This window comes from Mastigoproctus giganteus, chromosome 10 (assembly GCF_048544385.1).
Source record: "Mastigoproctus giganteus isolate SK-2022 chromosome 10, ASM4854438v1, whole genome shotgun sequence".
NCBI classification, from domain to species: domain Eukaryota; kingdom Metazoa; phylum Arthropoda; class Arachnida; order Uropygi; family Thelyphonidae; genus Mastigoproctus; species Mastigoproctus giganteus.
In genome coordinates, this window is record NC_143584.1 from 172971114 (window position 1) to 172993885 (window position 22772).

At 35.0% G+C, this 22772-nt stretch overlaps 1 protein-coding gene across 1 annotated transcript in view; it reads right to left on the reverse strand.

The window, feature by feature from the left end:
* Positions 1–1189: 1189 nt before the first annotated feature.
* The window catches only part of LOC150079502 (uncharacterized), a 28244-nt gene continuing 6661 nt past the window's right edge, over positions 1190–22772 (reverse strand). Inside the window, exons 2-5 of the mRNA XM_090382808.1 lie at positions 19601–19830; positions 13140–13302; positions 5913–6041; positions 1190–2307 (exon numbers count right to left, since the gene is read on the reverse strand). Of these exons, the coding sequence (XP_090238934.1) occupies positions 2027–2307; positions 5913–6041; positions 13140–13302; positions 19601–19830 (803 nt within the window). The 3' untranslated portion in view covers positions 1190–2026. The remainder of the gene's footprint in view (positions 2308–5912; positions 6042–13139; positions 13303–19600; positions 19831–22772) is intronic.

The following is a 22772-nucleotide window of genomic DNA, read 5'->3' on the forward strand; positions in this document are numbered from 1 at the left end:
AACCTTTCCGCATCTTCCGTATTTGGTGGTGACGGACTCGAACCCCGGTCTAATCAAGAAGCGTGTGCTACGCACTGCTGCTCCTTCCCACCTGACTACGGAGGCACCTTATACATATTGTAGTTGAACTCATCATTACCAATTTCTAGGTGGCACCACGTTTTAGTTAGCCCTATTATATCAGCATTAGTTGTCCTAACCAGGAGTTCAAATTCAGTCATTTTATTGACAACACTCCTGACATTACTCACTGGGTATCCTCAATGATACTGGCAAAAATGCTTGCACCGCCTTTGTTCAACTGAATACCATTTCTACAAAATAGATTCCTTTTACCTACAAATGTAAGTCATGCTGATAAAAATCCCCCCTCCTCCAGAGACTTGGAGATTCCCTTCAAAGCTCAAGTGAATCCACAAGGCATATAATCCCTCCTATTATTTTCAGCATATAATCCCTCCTATTATGTCTGGGCAAAATTTTACACACACACATAATCTGACCTAACTCGCAGAATTTTTTCAGCTTAGTCCTGTATTTATCAAACAGATGGTCAGGTTGTGTATGTTTAATATTGTTAGTCCTCGCATGAATAATAATTCTCTCCTTAACTCCCTTAAAATCAGACCATCTGTTGGTGACATCATCAATTGTTGTTCCTGGCAAACACACTCTGGTTCTGGACCACCTATCTTTATTACAAAAAATGTTACCAATTTCCCTGACAATAGAGTGCCGCCCAATAAAACTGGATCACCTTCGACCATAGCAGTCTGCACTTGACTATTCTTCTCTTTGACCCGAACAGGCATCATCACATGGCAGATCAGGAGATACTTGAGTCTCTGACAAGCTCCCAGTTACATTTGTTTCTTGGGAAAGTACTCTTTTCTTCAGTGATTCAAATTCTTCTCGTAATGCACTAAGTTGTAATTTAAGATTGATACACTCCTTACACTGATTGCAAAGAAAAGAACTGCCAGATGAACTAGGTCTGTCTACTAGACCAGCCTTAGAATGCATGCCACCAGCTATACAAATAACAAAGCCGCAACGCACATGGAAATGCCGCTAGGCATTCCACTTTGAGTCCTGATGTCCCTCGACTTTATATTTTAAGTGGATCTTGTAGCAACCATAATTTAAGTAAAATAATGACTGATACTATATATATATATATCACACAATATATATTATGAACTATTTATTTTGATAAATATACCATTTTATACAGTACTACCTTACAAGCCTTTCTCTTATACCCTGACTCTTTGAGCAAAACTGCACTGCTTTTGTAACATATTCTAGCCATACAACATTGATCCTAGAGTTTAAAAAGAGTATAAACATAACTGATTTTCCTAATTAACTGGATAAATGTCCTGCCATTGGCTTTGGCCCAATTTTTTTCAAGAGTGGCCTTTCACAATAATTTAGAAATTAACAATTATTTTTAAAAAAGTAAATAAGTGTGTACCATGAGAAGATAAATACTGTGAAATCTAACCCACAGTTGACAATAAAAGAAATTCACAATTTAAAGCAATAGAAGCTGGTACTACATAAAGAATAAATAGTCTTTCAAATAAATTATTTCCAAGTAACATTTATAAATATAATGCTACAGAAAGATTATGTAACTTAAATGATTCAGGACAAAGGAAGAGAGCAAAATACAAATTTTAGGAACAAAACAAAATATAATTTATTACGGGGAGTGAAAACAAATATAATTCATTAATTATGAGCAATATCTTCCATGGAAAAAATAGTTAATTATTAGTGGACAGCTGCAGTAAATGTGTTATAACTTTATTCTTTCAACTTTTCAAAATAACTTAAAAATATTTTATTAACGAATTTATCATATTACCGTCAGAGATTTCAGTCACTTTTTCAAATAGTCAACAATTATCTTCATATACAAAATACATAATAATTACTGAAATTTATTCAGTAAATCCAGTATCCATTTCAATCACCTTTTCCTTGGAATTATCAAATTTACAGCTTGTACTTACAATCACTATGTATATGGTGGAGGAGGGCATACTTTCTTACATTCACCATCAAATGCAAGATTTTCCACCGGTTGACTTGTTGCAACAACATATGATGGTGGAGCAGGTGGCCACACACCAGTATTTGGGACTATTGTAGTTTCTCTTGCCCTGCCACTGAGATGCTTTTTCACACGGACAGTAATTAGTACCAGTAAGCAAAATACAACTGCAAAAATAGCCATAGCAAGTATGGATGGTATGTCTATTTTCAATGACCCTCTAAAGATATCCTCCTCCTTTTCTCCTGTTCACAAAAAAAAAAAAAAAAAAAAAAATCAATCCCATCAGTATTTATATACATTATGTTAATACAAAAACTACTTTATTCTTGTTAATGTTTATTTTTTGTGATTAAGTACAGTTTTTGTTTGTTGCATAAAGAATATATATCTTAGGGTTAAATTAAATAACATAATGCATTTCCAGAATGTTTTCTGTGAATTAAGGACAACATCCTTCATGTTTTTCATGTAACATGCACATTTAACTTTTAATTTTATATTTGGGTGAAGGGGTAGTGCATCAAACTTGTTTTGTGAGAATAAGCAAAATAAGTATGATCACACACACTTCCCAACAAACTTTCAAAAAGAAATGAACATTCCAATATACAAGCACCACTTGCAAAATTTGAATGGAATAGTCCATTACTTAGTATTCAATGGAAACATACTTACCTGTAAATAAAGCTGAATGGCCCTCAGTCATCATTAATGCTTTATTATGCAGGAAATATCAATAAATTCATAAAATACATGATTGTCAGTGGGGTAATCACACTGTGGTAATAATTCTACAGGTAATAGCAAAAGTGGCAAACTGGGGCATGGATCTGTAATCAGTTGCAATTAACTAGATAAACCTGCAGCAACAGTAAGGCATGAGAAAAGTATTCCGAGGTAATCAAGACTGACAAGATGGGAGATTATTAAAGATGGATGAAAAAATAAGATAAAATGACAAGAGAAGACTGGTATAACTCTTCCAAAGTATTATAATTCTGCAGCTGTCAATCCTTTGAAGTATGCAGAACAAGTTCAGAAGAGAAAGTTGCTGTGGCAGTCTAAAGAAAAGCCTGAACAAAAGTCATCATCTGTGTGGGAGAAATTAACTTTCTCGCAAGAGGCCCAGGTTCAAATCCGATCAAGACTTGACAGGATTTGAACCTGGGCCTTTTCCACCCTGCACAAGAAGAACAGCCGACCAGACTAGCTGGGTGGGTAAAGTGCCTGCCTGGCAACCCAAAGGTCGCGGGTTCGAATCCCACCTCGGGCTTGGATCAAAGTACTGCAAAAACCTTGGGAGGTGCATTATGGCCACAGAAGCTGATGCGCCAACAACTACCAAAAAATAAAAAAATAAAACAAGAAGAACAGTACTTATATGCACTGTGCTACCTACCAATGAGGGCAAGTAACAAGTTGTAGTATAGAGGATTTACCATGTATGCTTGTAGAACAGCATGATGCAAAATGATGCAACCCAGTTGTGTGGAATGATTAGCATCACTTTCACATTCCCTGGTTCCTGCCTGAACTTTTTGGATGGGGACAGCTTGGGTGGTACCATGATTCCTGGAAACAATGAAAACATTACTTTGTTTACACCTGCATGCAACTTCTATCTTATCAAAGAGTGTGCACTAATCCAAGAAATCTAAAATAATCCAATCTAAAAATTTTGCTTTGAAAAACACAGCTTGGCATTAATGTTTAAAGTGTCTAGTTGCTAAGCTCTGCAGACCACATCTCTTGATCCTGGAATGATGTCTCATCACATGCTTTTCTAGTCTAATGGAGGCATTTGGGTATGAGAGACACCTGGATAATACTAAATACCTGAATGTGCTATCCCAGCTATAACTTTAGGAGAAGGAGGTGAAGTCATGGTCTGAAAATATTTCTCATGGTATGGGCAGGGTTACTCTTTCTTTTTGTTAGTTGTTGGCGCATCGGCTTCTGTGGCCATAATGCACCTCCCAAAGTTTTTGCATTTTACTCTGATCCAAGCCCGAGGCGGGATTCGAACACATGACCTTTAGGTTGCCATGCAGGCACTTTACCCACCAGGCTAGCCCAGTCGGCACTGGGTCATTGGTCACAATACATAAAATTATGAATGCTATATTTTTTTTTTTTTTTTTAATGAAAACCCCAAACACGAAAGGTATCAAAACCTATAGTACTTAGTACCGTGCATGGGTTGAAGGAGAAGTATGGGGGGAGGGGATGCCGGAAACTTTGCTCTAGAGACTAAACATGGGTTCTACCACTTCAAGCCTCCAATAAGCAAAGTGGTGGTATTGCACCGGTCGATGAGTCTACATTGATATTCCAAAAATTTGGTGTGCTTTACATTGTAGTAATTTTATGGTATGACAACAACCATTATTACAGCTTCCAAAAAAAAATTCCATGTCGAAAAGCAAAGAATGTAAACATGGTTTTAAGAGAATAACAATTCAGTGACCAGATACAAAGCTCTGACCCCAACTCACCCTTGATATGAAATGGAATGCAGAATTAAAGCATGGCCAATGCAGTCACTCTTCATTAGTGGAGCTCATGAATACATTAAAAGAGGAGGGGAACACAGTCTCACCAACTTTCAATGTGAAATTAATCAATAGTCTTCCGCAATGTATGGAAGCAGTCATTATGGCCAAAAGTGGAGCAGCACATTTTAATTTCATATTTTTATAATAAATACTTTATTGATAACTATAACTGTATATATTGATAACTATAACTGTCTCATAACTTTTAGTAGTACTTGTGTGTAAGCATGCATGCATAATCTATTAAATATAAATGATATTAATGCATTTATAAATAAACAAATACTACTATTACTGAACTATAATAACAGGTCTTATTCAGAACTATATTTATGGAGCTCAATGAAGAGATATATAGACTGATATTAACAAGGATTAAATTACACACAAACAAACATGTTGCCCTCTCCCACTACCGGTTTCATGTGTATGATGTAAATAGACCATGGTTCATTCCTTGCCCTTAATTTTAAATTATACAAATAATCTTGAAATAATAACAAGAGGTATTTCAATTTCTGAGTTTATCATGAGAGATATGCATCAACCTGTAATACAGGGGTTGGCAACCTTCTTAAGTGAAGAGCCACTTTTGATCTAATTAAAAAAAAAAAAAAAGAATCCAAAGAGCTGCACTTGAGCTCAAGCTGGGGGGAGGGGCGAAGTTTTTTAAGAAATGGAATAGAGTGGGAAGGTGTTTTATTAAAAAAATCATATATTTTGAAATATTACTTATTAATAATATTTCTAATTAATGTGACTTTTGCTGCTGAACTTCTTGAGCGAGTCTCTCAATGTCAGGGAATTATGCTGTAATTTTAATATTTAAACATGCTGAGAGATGCTCATTGTTCAGACAGTTTCTTGATTTATTTTTAATTTAGTTCATGTCTGAAAATATTTCCTGCAGAAATTTGTTGAATCAAAAACTGAGAGAAGTCCAAATGCAAATATTTTCAAATTTATGTGTGTCCGGTAAGCTACTCCACACATCAAACACAATTTGGTCTTGCTTTTTCAATTCATCTATCGCCATCCATTTGTGTAGAATTGCAAGGGCAGCCTTTTGCCTCTCCAAATCTGCAATTTCAGTTTTTAGGCATTTTAGTCTTGCACTTTACATGTCCTTGATTTTTAAGTCCTCTTACTCCATTTCAAATTATGCTTCATGTGTACTAAAAGTTAAAGAGCCACAAGTTGCTGACCCCTGCTGTAATACATATCTGAATACCAGTTTCTTGCATTTCAAAACTACATGCAATATTGTGAAAATCATATTTGAAATTACTTACGACATCCACCATTCCGGGAGAAAGACTCATCAGAATTATCACCACAGTTATTACGGTCATTACATACGAGATTTCTTGAAATACACTTAGAATTCCAACATTCAAACTTTTCATAAGGAACACAGTAACCTGTAAAAATAGAGAAAACTTCAAATAACAAACAATAACAAAATTAAGAGCAAATAATAATGATAGAATTCCATTTATCTGAATGCTAATTATCCAAAATATTTTCATTCCTTCCACCCCCTCCTCCCAATTTCACTCAAAGAATCTGAATTGATATTAGTATTAGTAATGGCTGCATGGTGCAAGAAAGCCTATGGCTTATGCTGCACCAGCCAAAAAAGAAAAAAAAAAATAAATAAATAAAACAATGATAAAAAAAACAACTAATAATTAATAAAAGAAAAGGAAATTAAACCTATCATCCTATGCGTTTGCCTCACCCGAAGGTACTATCCAGATGACCTTTGAATTTCCCCAAACTGTCAGCCTCTACCACCCATTTCGGCAACTTATTCCAGTAATTTATAACTCGCTGGCTAAAATAAAACTTCCTGCAGTCCAATCTAAACATCTCTCCCAGTAACTTGAATTTATGTCCCCTAGTTCTAGCATCATTTATAATCTTGAAAATTTTACTGATGCCTCTCAGAGCCTTAAACACCTCAATCAAATCTCCTCTAAAGTGTCTAGTTTCCAAACTCTGCAACCCACATATTCGAAGTCTTTCTTCATAAGGACACCCTTTTGCCAATCTCACCAGGCGAGTTACCATCTTTGCACCCTTTCAAGAAGCTCGATGTCTTTCTTTAGGTGCAGTCTCCATACTTGAACACAGTATGCCAAGTGTGGTCTAACAAAAACCCTTATATAATGGGATTATCACGTCCCTATCTCTACTTGCAAAAGTTTGATAAATCATCGATAGGACACCATGGGCCTTCCTTGCAACCTGTTTACAATGCTCAGAGAATTTCATGTCTGACCGTATCGTAACACTCAAGTCCTTTTCCTCCAGTACTGGGTTTAGTTGAACTGCACCAAGTGAATAAGTTATTTTGGGATTACTGTTTCCCAGGTGTAATACTTTACACTTTGTTGGATTAAAGCATAGCTGCCTTTTTTTCTGACCATTCCTGAAGTCTATCTAGGTCTCTCTGAAGAAGCTCAGCTTGACAGTGATCATTAACTACTCTACCAATTTTAACATCATCTGCAAATTCAGACATCCCCATCCTCTATCCCTTCATCAATGTTGTTCATGAAAATTAAAAACAACAGTGGTCCTAATACTGATCCTTGGGGAACCCCACTTCTTACATCAACCCAATCTGAGGAATAGCCATTTATCACAACCCTCTGCCTCCTGCCCTGAAGCCATCCTGCTATCCATCTAAGGATTTTTCCAGTGATTCCAACCTGTTCCAGCTTATAAAGCAACCTCTCATGTGGGACTGAGTCAAAAGCTTTGCTGAAATCTAAATAAACAATGTCGAAATTATTCCCTAAATCCAGCTCATGAGTGACCCTTTCAAAATAGCGAACCAGATTTGTTAAAAATGATTTTCCCTTTACAAAACCATGCTGAGTATTCTTGAGAATTTCAATTCTATCCAAATGATCCTGAATTCTCCCCTTGAATATTGCCTCCATGATTTTCCCTACCACTGAAGTCAGACTGACAGGTTGATAATTTCCCACTTCACTCTTAGAACCACCCTTATGTATGGGAGATACATTGGCACTTTTCCAATCCAACAGAATCTCCCCAGAGTCTAGTGATGCTCGTATAATTAGCCTCAATGGTTCAATGCACTCACTTGGCACCTCCTTTAAAATTATAGGGTATATTCCATCAACTCCAGGAGGCTTACTGGCCTGTAGACTCAAAAGTTTTTTTAATTGAATAATCTTGTGAAATTTAAATATCATTAATTACATATTTTTCAACTTTGCTCCCACAATTTCCCATTGTCACAAAAGGTTTTTCTTCTGTAAATATCGATGCAAAATAACTGTTGAATTCATCTGCAACAGCAGCTGGTGTATTTAATACTATCCCATTTCCCTTACGTAAAGGTCCAATCTGGTTTGTCCTGCTCTTCTTAGCATTTATATATGTGAAGAATTCCTTACCCCCCCTCCCCTCTTTGCTCTGTTTGCTAGCGATTTCTCACAAACTGCCTTTGCCTGTCGAACCTTTTCTGTGGCTCTATTACAGATCATTTGTAGCTGTTATAGGCTTCAGTACTTTTTATTGCTCTGTAACTTTTCCATGCCACCTTTTTCTGCTCAAGTAAGGTGGCAACTTCACTATTCACCAACTTAGATCCCTCCTCATGGAGTATTTTTTGGATAAATACACATTCAAGGCATCTGTGATTAATGTTTTAAAAGCATACCACAGTTCAATTGTATTCGTTCTCTGTGCGATATCTACCCAGTTAATAGAGGCCACGTAGCACCTTAAGGCATCGTAATTTCCTTTTCTGAAATTATAACCCATTCCTTTGCCTTTTACTACTGGTATCTCTCTCTTCATCATCCACTGTAGAACTCCGTGATCACTTCCTGCTACTGGTTCCTCTACTGTTAGCCCTGTGATGTCATCTGATTCATGGGTGATGATGAGGTCTTGGATATTCTTTTCTCTAGTACTTTCCCTGACATGTTGATACAAATAACATGTCATCTAGTTGATTTAAAAATTTTGTTCCCCATGTCGAGTTTCCTTCCCATTTTCTCCAATCAATTAGAGGCAAATTGAAATCGCCCATTAAAAGACATTGACGCTTACTTGCCCATTCCATTTGGATGTAGAGGCTTTCATCATAATCTTCACAACCACCTGGTCTATAGATTACTCCTACTTGCATTATACCTTTGTTTCCAACTATCTCACACCATACAGATTCTATACTAGCACGTGAAACGTCTGAATCTGGGAAGGATATCATTGCACACAGGCTGCTTCTGATAAGAAGCATTATCCCACCACCCCTTCTATCTACCCTATCCTTCCTAAATACATTATACAAGCCATACTGAAACTCATCATCCCCTATTTCCGGGTGGCACCACATTTCCGTAAGCCCTATTATGTCCACGTTACTTGTTTTAACCAGCAGTTCGAATTCGCTCATTTTATTGACGACACTTCTAACATTACTATATAAACAATTAAGACTTACTGTTTTGTATATTTAACAACCCTAACACAACTCTTGAAGTTTTTTAGGCTCTCTTCCCTGGCATTAGCTACCCGCTCACTTAAAACGTTTCTGTCCCCAGAACATCTAGATAATATGTCCAGTTGGGGAAACAGATAAGAGCTCTTGAGGTATGTGCAAGAGTTACTTTGACCAATATTATCAGATAAACGTGTGTCAGTATTACCCACATCCCCCCCTAACTAGCAGTTTCCCTGATCCTTTAAGGTATCCTCAATAATACTGGCAAAAACTTTTGCACCACCTTTGTTTAAGTGTATCCCATCTCTACAAAACAAATTCCTTCTACCTACAAGTGTGGGCCAAGCTGATAGAAATTTTCCCTCAAAAGCCTTGAGTTAATCCACAAGGCTTTTAACATATAATCCCTCCTATCGTGTCTCGGCAGAATTGCAGACACATAGACATTGTGGCCTAGCTCGCGGCATTTCCTCAGCATGGTCCTGTATTTTTCCAACAAATTGTCAGATTGTGTACATTTAATGTCATTAGTCCCGACATGAATAATAATATTCTCTTTACTCCTCCTAAAATCTGACAATCTGTTGGTGACATCGTTAATAGTTGCTCACGGCAGATATACCCTGGTTCTACTCCACCTATCCTTAAAAAAAAATATTCCGTTTCCCTGGCAATAGAATCTCCTAATAAAACAAAGTCCTTTTGAACCAGAGTAGTTTGCACTTGGTTTTTCTGTTTTGAGGCCCGAATCAGGAGTGCATCACTTGGTCGATTGCTGGAGTCTTGAGTCCCTGATGAGCTCCCAGATGCATTATTCTCGAGGGCAAGCACCTGTTTTTTCAGTGACTCAAATTTTCCATCAGTGCACTCCTTACATTGATCACAAAGAAAAGAATCCCCAGGTGACCTATGATTAGTCACCAGGTCGACCTTGAAAAACATTCCACAGGTTCTGCAACGGATTAAATCATGACTCGCATGTAAATCGCCAGCGGCTATTTCCGTGTGAGTCACAATACCCTGTGACATGTTTAAGGCAGATCTCGTAATTACCATTATAAAATTAGCTAAATATCAATGAAAATTAACTTTAAAAAATGATATCTATAATATTATAAAAATCAAACTGTTATAGGAAAACCTATAACAATTTAATACTTATATATAATATAATATATTTAATACTTATGTATAAGAAAGAAAACAATCATATGAATATAGTAAAATTCATGAATCCACTCATATAAAGTACAATGATAAGTTTGATGTCTCAAAAATTAGAGTATACTGTTGCCCCAGTAAAACACCATTCATGTTGAATGAGCAATGAAGCAAATTATCATTAGCATTCATAGAGGCATATGATGCAAGAAAGCAAGCTTATGCAGCATCAACAAAAAAAAAAAAAAAACTCCCATTTCACCTCTCCATTCATTCCAAATCCTGTCCAGCTCAGCCGTAAATTTATTTAGGCTCTATCAACTTCCACAACAAAAGATGGAAGTCTGTTCTACAATCAACTACCTGCTGGCTAAAGGCAAATTTCCACACATCTATTCTACAATTGTCTTTCCTCAATTTGAATCTATGCCACCTCAGGCTCTTAATCTGAGCAAGAGGAAGAATCCCATCAGCATTCAGTTTGCTCAACCCATTCAAGGCCTTATACAACTCAATCAGATCACCTCGCAGGTGCCTACTCTCCAGGCACTGCAATTTGCAGAACTTAAGCTTTTCTTGGTAAGAGCACCCCTTTGTTCCCCTCACCAATCTTGTTGCTCTTCTTTGTACTTGTTCTAGCAACTCTACATCCTTTCTGAAATGAGGCCTCCAGACCAGTACACAGTACTCTAGGTGTGGCCTGACCATTGCCTTGTACAATGGGATAATCACCTCCCTGTCCCTGCTAGCAAAATTCCTATATATCATTGACAAGACTCTATGGCTTCGCTGAGCAGTGCAGGCAGCCCGTCTGCACTGCTTAGCGAACTTCATATTTGACTGCACAATTACTCCCAGGTCTTTTTCACTTTCCACTTCCCTGAGTGTAGTACCACACAGTTGGTATGTTTCTCTTCGGTTATTGCTACCCATATACAGTACTTTGCATATGTCAATGTTAAACTTCAGTTGCCACTTCTCAGCCTATTTGCCCAACTTATCTAGATCCAGTTGGAGTAGCATACTGTCTTTACTGTCATTAACTACCCTACCAACCTTTGTATCATCTGCAAACTTGGACATTAATCCTGATATACCTTCATCAATATCATTGATAAATATAAAAAACAGCAACAGGCCCAACACAGAACTCTGGAGAACTCCACTAATAACATTTGTCCACGAAGAGCAGTGCCCATTTTTTACCATTCTCTGTTGTCTCCCACTCAACCATCCCTTTATCCATTGTAGCAACTTACCCTTAATGCCATATCTCTCCAATTTGTACAGCAGTCTTTCATGTGCAACAGTATCAAAAGCTTTCCTGAAATCCAAGTATATGATATCAAGATTATTTTTGGCATTCAGTTCCTTTGTGACCACATCATAGTATCCAATAAAATTGGTCAGACAAGACCTCCCTTTAACAAACGCATGCTGTGTCTTAACTATTACTGCAGTCTTGTCTAGATGATCCTGCAATGCTTCTTTAACCAGCAATTCCATTATTTTCCCCAGAACAAGTTAAACTAACAGGTCTATAGTTACTTGTCACCTTTTGAAACCCCTTTGTGAACTGGTGATACATTTGCACCCCTTCAGTCCATGTGGACCTCCCCTGAGTCCAAAGAAGCTCTCATAATTATGGCTAAGGGTTTGCTTACATCCTTTGTTGCCTCCTTTAATATAACTGGATAGATCCCATCCACAAATCTGAATGAAGCAAACGGTAAATTTCAATCATGTCACTTCAGTATAACACTAATCATTGATGCAAAAAATAAATAAAAACTTCATTGTACAAAAAAAATGGCAAATAATATTTCCTTACACAAATCTCTTGAAATAAAAATTTGTAGACTTTTTCAGAAAAATTTTTATGCATCACAAAAAATTATGTGCATGTGCATGCATCACATAATATTCCCCTACTTTGCTTTTTTTCACACACACCTATTTTTGTGAAGAAAGTCAAACTTCGTAATATTTATTTTTACATCAAATTTCCAAATATTTATTTTTTTTGATCTATACAGTTCATCAAACTCCAATAAATTCTTTGAACATTTTAACAGCAATGTATATTAAAACTAGAGAAGAAGCATGAACTCTGTGATTGCAGGCTCTCATTGTTTTTATTGTGATCTATTTTCATTTCTGGCAGATGAAGAAATAGTTTCACCATTAATTATATTAATATGAATCAAACAGAAATTTAAAATGAAGAGGAACATTATTATGTTCCTCTTAGAGGAACCTTATAAACCACAAGAACCAACAGTCACCGAAGCATTTAATATCCTGACTGATACTAGATGAGCAAATTGCAAGAATTCAATGTGAACCAATTAAATTGACCAATGTCTCTCAAACAGAAAAAAAAATTGACAGTTATTTTAAAACTCTATAAGCATGTAATTTATAAATCATAAATGTATATTTTTGAATTTTCTCTCACTGTTTTTATTCCTGATATCCTTTTATACTGTAGACAGAACGGATTTAAAACTGATTTTCCAAAAAAAAAAAAATAAATAAAAAAAAAATAAAAAATAAAGTCAACTATCTGAAATATCCTCGGTGTCCCAGTTGTTTTATATGGCTGGGATTCTACTGCAATAACATTCATTTTGCACTTTAAATCTGTTAAGATAGTCTACAAATATTATAATAAAATTAAGATTAACAGGAACCAGATACAGTACACATTACATAAGTGCAATTTTGAATAAATTATTCCAAAATAAGTATTTTCACTGGTCACACATCAGCGATACATAGGAAGTATAATTGGTTCTTAAGACTATTTTGGAAATTCACAATAGTTGTTTAATCATTCACATTTTCTAGAATCAGAAATAGCACTTACCTATCGAATACACTGTATAAATTATCTGAAATCCAATCGAATAGTAGCTTCGTGTCCTTTTATCATATAGAAGTGTGATGTCTCCAAAATTAGAGTATGATGTGGCCCCAGTAAAAGAATGCTCATAATGAGAGTGTATTTTAGAGGTATTACCAATTAAAATCTGCAATAAGACAAATAAATTTAATCTTAACAATTTCATGCAACATCCAAATTTCATACTGGGGAAAATATGATCTTGTGTTTCAACAGAAAGATAATGCTTACCAAAAGGTGAGATATAAAGCAATTATTAGTGAATTTCATGAAATGAGGTTTATTTCTAGCAACAAATAAGAACTTTTCACAGACAAGTTCTTATTTGCTTCCTTACTTTAATCAAAAAGACAGCCACAGTAAGTTATTTGTCTTTGTTATTTAATTCTTTAAAAAGCATAGAAAAAAAAATCGTTTTGTACACTATATATATATAGTGTACTACCTAAACCTGGTTACTTTAACTGACCTAAACAATTTATATAAACAAATTATTTTAACTGACCTAAACCATTTACTTATATATATATATATATATATATATATATTTATAATTATTGATAAAAAATAAAGAAAGAAAGTTAAAACAACAATAACTGTAACTAATATGTAAATAATATTTATGAGTCAATGCAGTTGCAAGCAATCATGCAATACACCCATAATGTCTATAATATTAAGGATAATATAAAGAACCATTGGAATTTTATTTCCAATGGTTCTTTATATTATCCTTAATATTATAATATATATATATATATATATATATATATAGTGTACTAAATATATATATATATATATACCTAAACCTGGTTACTTCAACTGACCTAAACCATTTACTTATACAAATTATTTTAACTGATTTAAACAAACCTTACCTACTTCCTAGTATACCACATGGGGCTGTATTTCATGTCAGAAACAGAGGCTATACCCACTTATTGCCATTTCCTCCTTTGATTTTGGCAGCTGGCCCTCGAAAAAGGTGCTAAAATCACAGGACGAACAGCACTAAGTTATGCTTATTATTTCTTATTAATCATTATTACTTCCCCTGAATATAGATGAATATAGAAATCCAAAATGTATCTATATCCAAGTTTATTTAGTTATCAGGATTCTGGGTAAAACTATTAATTTCTACTCCCACATTCATAAAACTAAATATTTAACATGGTAAAGTGTCTTTTATTAAACATAATTACTTTTAAGAGAAGAATATTTTAGAAATATGAAGTAAGCAGAGATTATTTTCCAAAGGACAATTTACAGAATACTTTCCCAATATATATAGGAAAATAAAGCTAACTGTGGCAATTACCAAGAAATTTAAAGAGTCAGGAAAATAACAAAAACTTGTATTTAGGATTTGTAGTTCATCAAGAAAATGCAAGTGAGATAAAAAATAATATACAAAACAAGTTTTTCAAATATATACCTTAATTCTGATAAAATGTAAATGCCTTATATTTTATCGGAATAAAGGTATATTTTTGAAAAACTTGTTTTATATTATTTTTTTTTCTTATTTTTTTAAAAATAATTTGTTTTATATTATTTTTATTATTTTTTATGAATAGAAATTTTCATACATTTTCTATAAAAAAAGTATGATTGAAAATTTATGTGAAAAGAGTTTCACTAACAAAAAAAATCTTTACCCAGTGCAAGGATAGGTGATAAAATCTTGCACTGTGCAGCCATTGCATGTAATAGCTGCACAGTGTACTACGCGATGGATTAGCTCAAATTTAACTGGAAACATTAAGTCAAAAGAGACTGTTTACAAAATTAAACCTTTCTAACAAGATAAGAAGTGGGGAAAAGGTCCGAAGTCCGGGTCAGGTATAAATCCAGGTAGGCGATATATGACATGCAATGGCTGCATGGTGCACAGCTTGATAGATTTAGCTCAAATTTTGATAGAATGCATTGTCATGCAAATTAGGAATATGTACAAAGTTTCAGCCTTTATCTCTATTAGAAGTGAGTGTAAAAGCAATTGGCAGATTTGATGACAGAGGCAGTGACTTAATATAAGGTATATAAAAAGTACTTAGGAATCTGCTAGAAAAAAAATATAGTATCAAAGATAATCTTTAAGGGTAAAACAAGTTCATTTAAAAATGGTAAATCTACAGTGAGGATTAAAGGATGCATGAAAAAGACTTTTAAGGTTAGTCTTGAGCAAGGCAGGGCTGTACATTATTGCCACTTATAATTTTTATAGATCATTTAATGAAAAAGAATAAGTTACTGAAAAAATTTAGTACAGGAGATGTAAATATAAATATTAGCTAATTACCATACTGTACTATTAAATAGTAGCGCACAAGACCTAAAGGTCGTAGAAAATTTGGAATGAAAAATTAGTTGTACAAAAATAAGTTATAAAAGTTGGGAACAAAAAGAAAAATTTAGGGTGTAAACTAAATAATTAAAAATTAATATTAGTAGTGGCATACGATGCAAGGGAGCAAGCTCAGCCAAATTTAAACAAAAAAAGAAAACTATCCACTACATTTAACCATCCATTCTAACAATTAGTCTAATCCTTCCTTATATATGTGCAACATGCAATGTCAAGAAGTATGGGGTATCATATAGCATTTAATTAAAACACTTCAATCAGGACCTCTTGTAGGTGCTAAGTTTCCAGATGCTGTAATTTATAAATCTAGTCTTTCTTGGTAAGAATACCCTTTAATGCTCCTGACAAATCTTGTTGCACTTCTCTGCCCCATTCCAACAGTTCTACATCCTTCATAAAATGAGATTTCCAGACCTATACACAGTACAGGCAACCCCCCATATAACAAGGTACTTCTACAACATGGTTTCACTCTAACACTCTACTTTTCTTCCAAACAGCTGCTCACTCTGTATAAATCGCAAATCCGCCCTGCCGTGGAATATTGTTCCCCCATCTGGGGTGGTCCCCCAAAACCTCTCTCAGGCTTCTTGATTCCATTCAGAAGAGGGCAGTTAGGTTAATTAATGATTCATCTCTAACAGAGTCTCTCCACTCGCTTTCTCATAGACGCACTGTTTCTGCTGCATGCCTCTTCTACAGATACTTCCATGGGCACTGTTCTTCTGAATTGGCATCTATAATTCCCGCTCTCTCTTTCAAAACAGTCCGAACACGTGCTGCCACCAGCCAACATCCATTTACTGTCCAACTTCAAACCCACAGAACCAACTTTTCATCTTCCTCATTTATTCATTCAACTGCCGTTTTCTGGAACAACCTTCCTTCATACGTATTTCCTGAAAATTACAATCTACAGAAGTTCAAGTCCAATATCAACAAATATCTTCTTTCGTCTTCTCAACCTCCAACCCAAGCACGGTACTAAGTACTATAGGTTCTAAAACCTCTCGTGTTTGGGGTTCTCATAAAAAAAAAAAAAAAAAAAAAAAAACCTCTAACACGATTGATAAATTGAGGCAATCCTCGCACAACACGGTACTTAAATAACAAGGTTTTGCTCTAACACGGTTTGAGAATTGGGGTAAATCTCGCATAACACGGTATTTTTGAGCTTTTGTGCTGGGAAAACCCTGCTATTATGTTAGATGTAATTTTCAACGCCATTCATTTTTGTGAATCCCTACTGTTATCACCTTCATGGTATTTTTCTAAAGCACATTTCTGGAGGTTACTACCATAAAACAATAAAAACAATTTGCAGTTTCCGGTTTATTGGTCTTTTCTGTTAGTTAATCAATTATAAATGGGTAGAAAACTATCTTCTTGCATTTGCTATAGTACCAATAGCTGGAATTCTGTGGGTTTTCATATTATTATGGTGAAATGGGTTTCCCCTTCCATAAAATATTCAATCATATAAAAAGAAAGCATAAATAAATGCTCAGAAACTCATTACTCCGTATCTCACTTGTGCGTACCATGTTTGTTGCAACTTGTGTGTGTCATGTTCTTTAATTAAATGAATGTACATTATCTGACATATAAGTATCCCAGTTTGTAAGGTAAGATGTTTGTTCAGTTATTACTAATTAAGTTACTACTATTATAAAAATAATAGTTAAAATATTAAGTTATTACTACTATAAAAATTAAGTTTCCGATAGTTATAAAAAAAAGGTGTATTTTTGTTAGCTTTTCTACTGGTTCTTAGTCCCGTATAAGACGGTTTCGCATTACACGAGATTTTGTAGGAACCAAACTACCGTGTTATATGAGGGTTACCTACATTCAAAATGCGCTTAACCATTGTTTTATACAATTGGATAATCACTTCCTTTTCCCCACTAGTCAAGTTCCACAATATTATTAATAAAACTCCATGACCTATCCTAACAGCATGTCTGCATTGCTTGGAAAACTTTATCTAGAACTATACAATTATCCCAGTCATTTTTGTTCACCACTCTGAGTGTGATACCATTCAACTGGTATGCTACTATGGGATTACTGCTTCTAATATGTAGTACCTTGCACTTATCAATAGTAAACTTCAATTGCCACCTCAGCTCATTTGCCTAGTGTCTCTAAACATTCATGCAATAGCATACTTTGATTCCTGATATAAACCATCCGGAAAACCTTAGTATCATCATCAAAATTAGACATTAAACTTCATATGCCTTCAATACAATTAAAAAAATATCAAAAACAGTAAGGGACTCAACACTGAACTCCGAGGGACTGCAGTAATAACATTAGTCCAAGAAGAGCAGTGCCCATTGATAACCACTTTTTATCTTTTCCACTCAACTATCTTTGTTTCCACAGCAGTAACTTGCACTATGTCATAATAGTTGATCTGACTGGTCAAACAAGATCTCCCCTTAACAAATCTGTGATATGACCATAATATAACTGCATTGCTGTCAAGATGATCCTGCATTACTTATATAACATCTGGCTCTATTATTATTTCTAGAACAGAAGTGATTAATTACAGGTCTGTAATTAATCACTTCACCGCTTGGCCTCCCCTCGTGAATGGGAGAGACAATTGCACATATCAAATACCCCCGTGAATCCAAGGATACTCTCATAATTATGGCTAAAGGTTTGCTTCCCTCTTTTGCTGCTTCTTGTAATATATTTGGATATATTCCACCAGTTGCGAGTGCCTTATTTACTTTTAGCTTCAATAATTCCTCTTCCACTTTCGTCTCAGTTATCACAAAATCATTTACCTCCCAGTTAGAATTTGATATGATCCTTAAAAACCTCTTCATATGAATGTAGATACACACTGTTTTTTAAGTTTTTCAGCAACCTAAACAGGTTCCTCAATAATTATACAAGCCATATTTAGTGAACTAATGTAGTTCATCCCTTTCTTTTTAGTGTTATTGCAAGGAGGGAATTATTTGCTACTTTTCTTTGCATTCTTAGCCAAAGATTTCATTCCACTGGGTTATACTACTGTAAATAAATTCATTTTGTGGACAACAGTCAATTGTACAACAGCTGTAGCCTATTTAAATAGTATGTAAATTTAAATTATTTTAAAAAGTAGTTTTTTTTTTTTTTTATCATTCTATTTCATTCATTCTAGGCAAAAGCATTCAAGGAAGCTGTTTCTTATTAAACACTTTAAATCAACAGCCAGCAATGGAAAACAAGGGTGTTTCAACAAATATTCCCACCACAACTTTAGACAAAGTTTTAATTAAGGTAAAAATGATTTGATCATCTGCTCCAAACATGATATGTTGTTGTTATTTGGTTTTTAGGAGCATTAACAACTAAAGTTATATTGCTCCGGGGGATATGCGGTGGTCATTCCCTGACCTTTCCGCATCCTCCATATTTGGTGGTCACAGGCTCGAACCCCGGTCTAATCAAGAAGTGTGTGCTATGCACTGCTGCTCCTGCCCACCTGGCTATGGAAATGCCCCAAATATGATAAACTGCAAAATGTCTCCCCACCCACTTGGTATATGGGGATAGTAACCCATAAATAACCACCTTAGGGTTACTGCTCCAAAAACAACCAATCAGGTGCCAATCTACAAAATGTGAACTACTACACAAACTGGACAATCAGTTCTGAGACAAGAAGAATTTGCACAGAAGAAAGTAACATTCCCCAACAGAAAACTGCAATCGCTAACAAATCATAGAAGCATTATCTTTGGAATAGGATGAAGAGGATTTGCCAAAGTCTAGTTTCCAGACTGAAAGAATAGGTTCTCCCAAAGTCCAAAGACTTCATCCTGTCTCACAAATTTGAAAAGAAGGAAAGGTGAAGAATCTTTAGCCTGTTTTTATTGTTTTTCATTAATTTATTTAATTAGTGTTTATATTTGATTACACATTAATTGTTTAATATGTCTCTCAGTTCTCTTAAATATTAAAGCTGTTTTATAAATTTTATTAGATTTTTATACAAAATTCTAAATATGCTACTTCACAAAGGAATGCAAATAAAGGCATTTACTGTCAATCTATCGGGGCAATAAGGTCGAAAACAATTGAAGTCAATTTCTTTTATGGCTACCACAACTCCATAACCTGGTGGAGGACGCAAAATGGCAGTACAGTTGCTTCTACTACTGTACCAGTTACTTCGTCGAGGCTGTATTATTCCTGATGACATCAATCCCTCTGAAGAGAGGTTATATACAACAGGATCCGACTGGCTTCCTGAGCATTTGTCCTCCAAATAGACTGAAATAAAGATATGTGAATAAATTTAAGAAATAACTAATCATAATAAATTTCACTAAGAAAATGTTTATTGGGAATTTGATATTCTCCAAAAAGTAGTACATACTGGATTACAGTAATGATATAGAGATAATATAATAGTTTGTTTGTTCACAATCTGATTAAGAGACTGTACTTGCATCACAATGAACACACAGATGCACAACACATAGAAGAAAAATCTTTCGAAAGAATAACAATGCCCTTTATCTTCTTTTTAACACAAATTTTAATATGTATACCCTTAAATGAACATGCATCTTATTATAACAGTAGACTCGTTGAACAAAAAAAAATGTATGTTTGAGTCTACCATTGTAATAATTTATTGCATTACAACCAATGTATTAATTAAGCAAGCACTATCAATTTCACAATAGTCCAATCAGTGTTATGTTTGATAATTCTGAAAGCTATGAAAAGAGACCCATCAAGGAAGCCAACTCATCACAGAACTTAAAATAGTTTACTTTAAACAAATAACCTCAGATATAAAATGAGTTCAAAAAAGATTTTTTTTCCCATGTAGTCATACCTTTTGAAATGTTTGGATGTGCTGTTCATAACATCACATTATGAAAACTAACACCTGTTCATTTCCTTTTTAAGTTTTATAAGTTGCTACTGTATCACTTTTTGGATATTAAAGGATGCAGTCTGTGTCTGAGTTTCTACAGAATTTCATTATTTATTAAATCCAGTTAATTTTATTAACTGCATTTTTTTCAGTTTTATCAACCAGTTCATTACCAAAAATTCCGGAACGTGTCGGAATCCAACAGAAGATGACCAGTTGGTGGCATTTCTCAATTTGCAGTAGTAAGCTCCTAATTTCATGTAGAACAGTGTGAACTTTATCTGAGAAATTACATAATGCCATGATCGAGCTGAGGGAATCTGTGTAAATAACAAATTTTAATGAACAGTCAGAACAGAGATTTTCTAAGGCTAGTTTAATTGCATATAATTCTGCTCAGAAGATACTGAATTCAGGTGGAAGGGGTTGAAAGCGATATTTAGAAACACTGCAGCTATTCCAACATTTGAATTAGATTTAGAGCCATCTGTATAAATTGGAGAAAAATCAATATATCTGAGTGTGAACTGCATGAAGTTGGTTTGACATTTGATGCTTGTAGAATATTCTTTCCCCATTGGCAGAGGTAAGTGTCATAGGTCGATAGAGAAGTTTATAGTGGTTGAAAGCAGGTTATTACCTGTTGTACAGAATGAATGGAAACATTCCAAACCTGCATCAGTTCAAGGTGAAGAGCAGCTGGTTTACTATGCTAGGTTTATTTCTATAGAGGTTTTCTAATGGTGGACTGAACAGGTATGATTGAATGGGATGAGAGGCACAACTTTGTATTTTGACAGCATACATCAGTAAGTTAGCACCAGCACAAAGCCTCTACATTTAACTTTCAAGTTAACAAGCTAACTTTCCTATGTAAAGTTAGCATCAATATAGAGGCTATGTGCTGGCGATGTTCTGAATGCATCATGTGCAATCCTCAAGGAGGCCTGTGTTGAACTGGATCAAGCCAGCACAATGCACTTGCTCTGGCAGAATCATAGACAGGAGCACCATAATCGAGACAGGATCTGATTAATGCCCTGTATAACCGAAGCAGGGAGGTGTGGGCAGAGAAAGCTGAGTATGTTTAACTTTTTTAAACAGTAAGTACGTACATTTTTAATATAGCCTAAGAAATTTAATTTATTGTCAAAGATTAATCCTAGAAATCTGATGTTATTAGTGACTGATGTTAGTTATTAGTGAGTGAGATGGAGACATTGGAAATTTGAAGTACAGGATCCAAATTAAGTTTTTGTCTACAAAAGTAGATTTTTTTTTTTTTTTTGGTAGTTGTTGGCGCATCGGTTTCTGTGGCCATAATGCACCTCCCAAGGTTTTTGCAGTACTTTGATCCAAGCCCGAGGCAGGATTCGAACCCATGACCTTTGGGTTGCCAGGCAGGCACTTTACCCACCCGGCTAGCCCAGTCGGCACAAAAATAGATAGAAACTGTTTTCTGCTGTGAGAGTCTATAGTCGTTAAGGCTGGCCCACTGCTGTATTTTATTAAGTGATATCTGAAGCTGTCATTCAAAAGACCTCATGTTTTGGGAATAGCAGAAGATGGAAAGGTTCATCTGCATAAAGGTACGTCAACTGTATTTGGAAGATGTTTAATGATAGAATCTATTCTAAGAGCAAAAGGAGTGGCACTCAGTACTGATCCCTGTGGAATGCCTTCTTCTTGAATGAAAGTTGCAGAGAGGGCATGTTGGTATCTTACTTGAAATGATCTAGTATGTAGAAAATTCTGAACAAATATGGGAAGGTGCCCCTGTAGACCAAGAGAATAAAGATCACTAAGTATGCCATGTTGCATCAAAAGCCTTCTCTATATCTATTGAAATCATTACTAGATGTTCATGTTTAACAAAGGCATTATGAATGGCAAATTCAGCCTTTATCATAAGATCCAAGCATGATCTATTTTGATGAAAGCCATATTGACTATGGCTCATTAGATGTTCTGACTCCATGATCCAGACAAGTCGTCTGTGGACAATTTTTCCAAGGATTTTGCTGAGGCATTATACCTTTGTATCATTTATTTAATTTGAAGTGATTTTATATAATACGCAGGTAAAAAAAATTATAGCTGTGGTCATTGTGTACAGCAAGTTTTAATATAACTTACAAAGTATCATAAAAACTAGGCAACATAATATAAAAATCATAAAATACAATAGTGAAATAATCAATATAATATCACACCTAGCTTAGCTTGTAGTATTAGGATTAGCAAAACCTAGGTCTCAGTGCTGGTCACTTCTGTTATGGTTAGCATGTAACACAGACCAGAAATCCTGGAACAGCTCACAGTAATA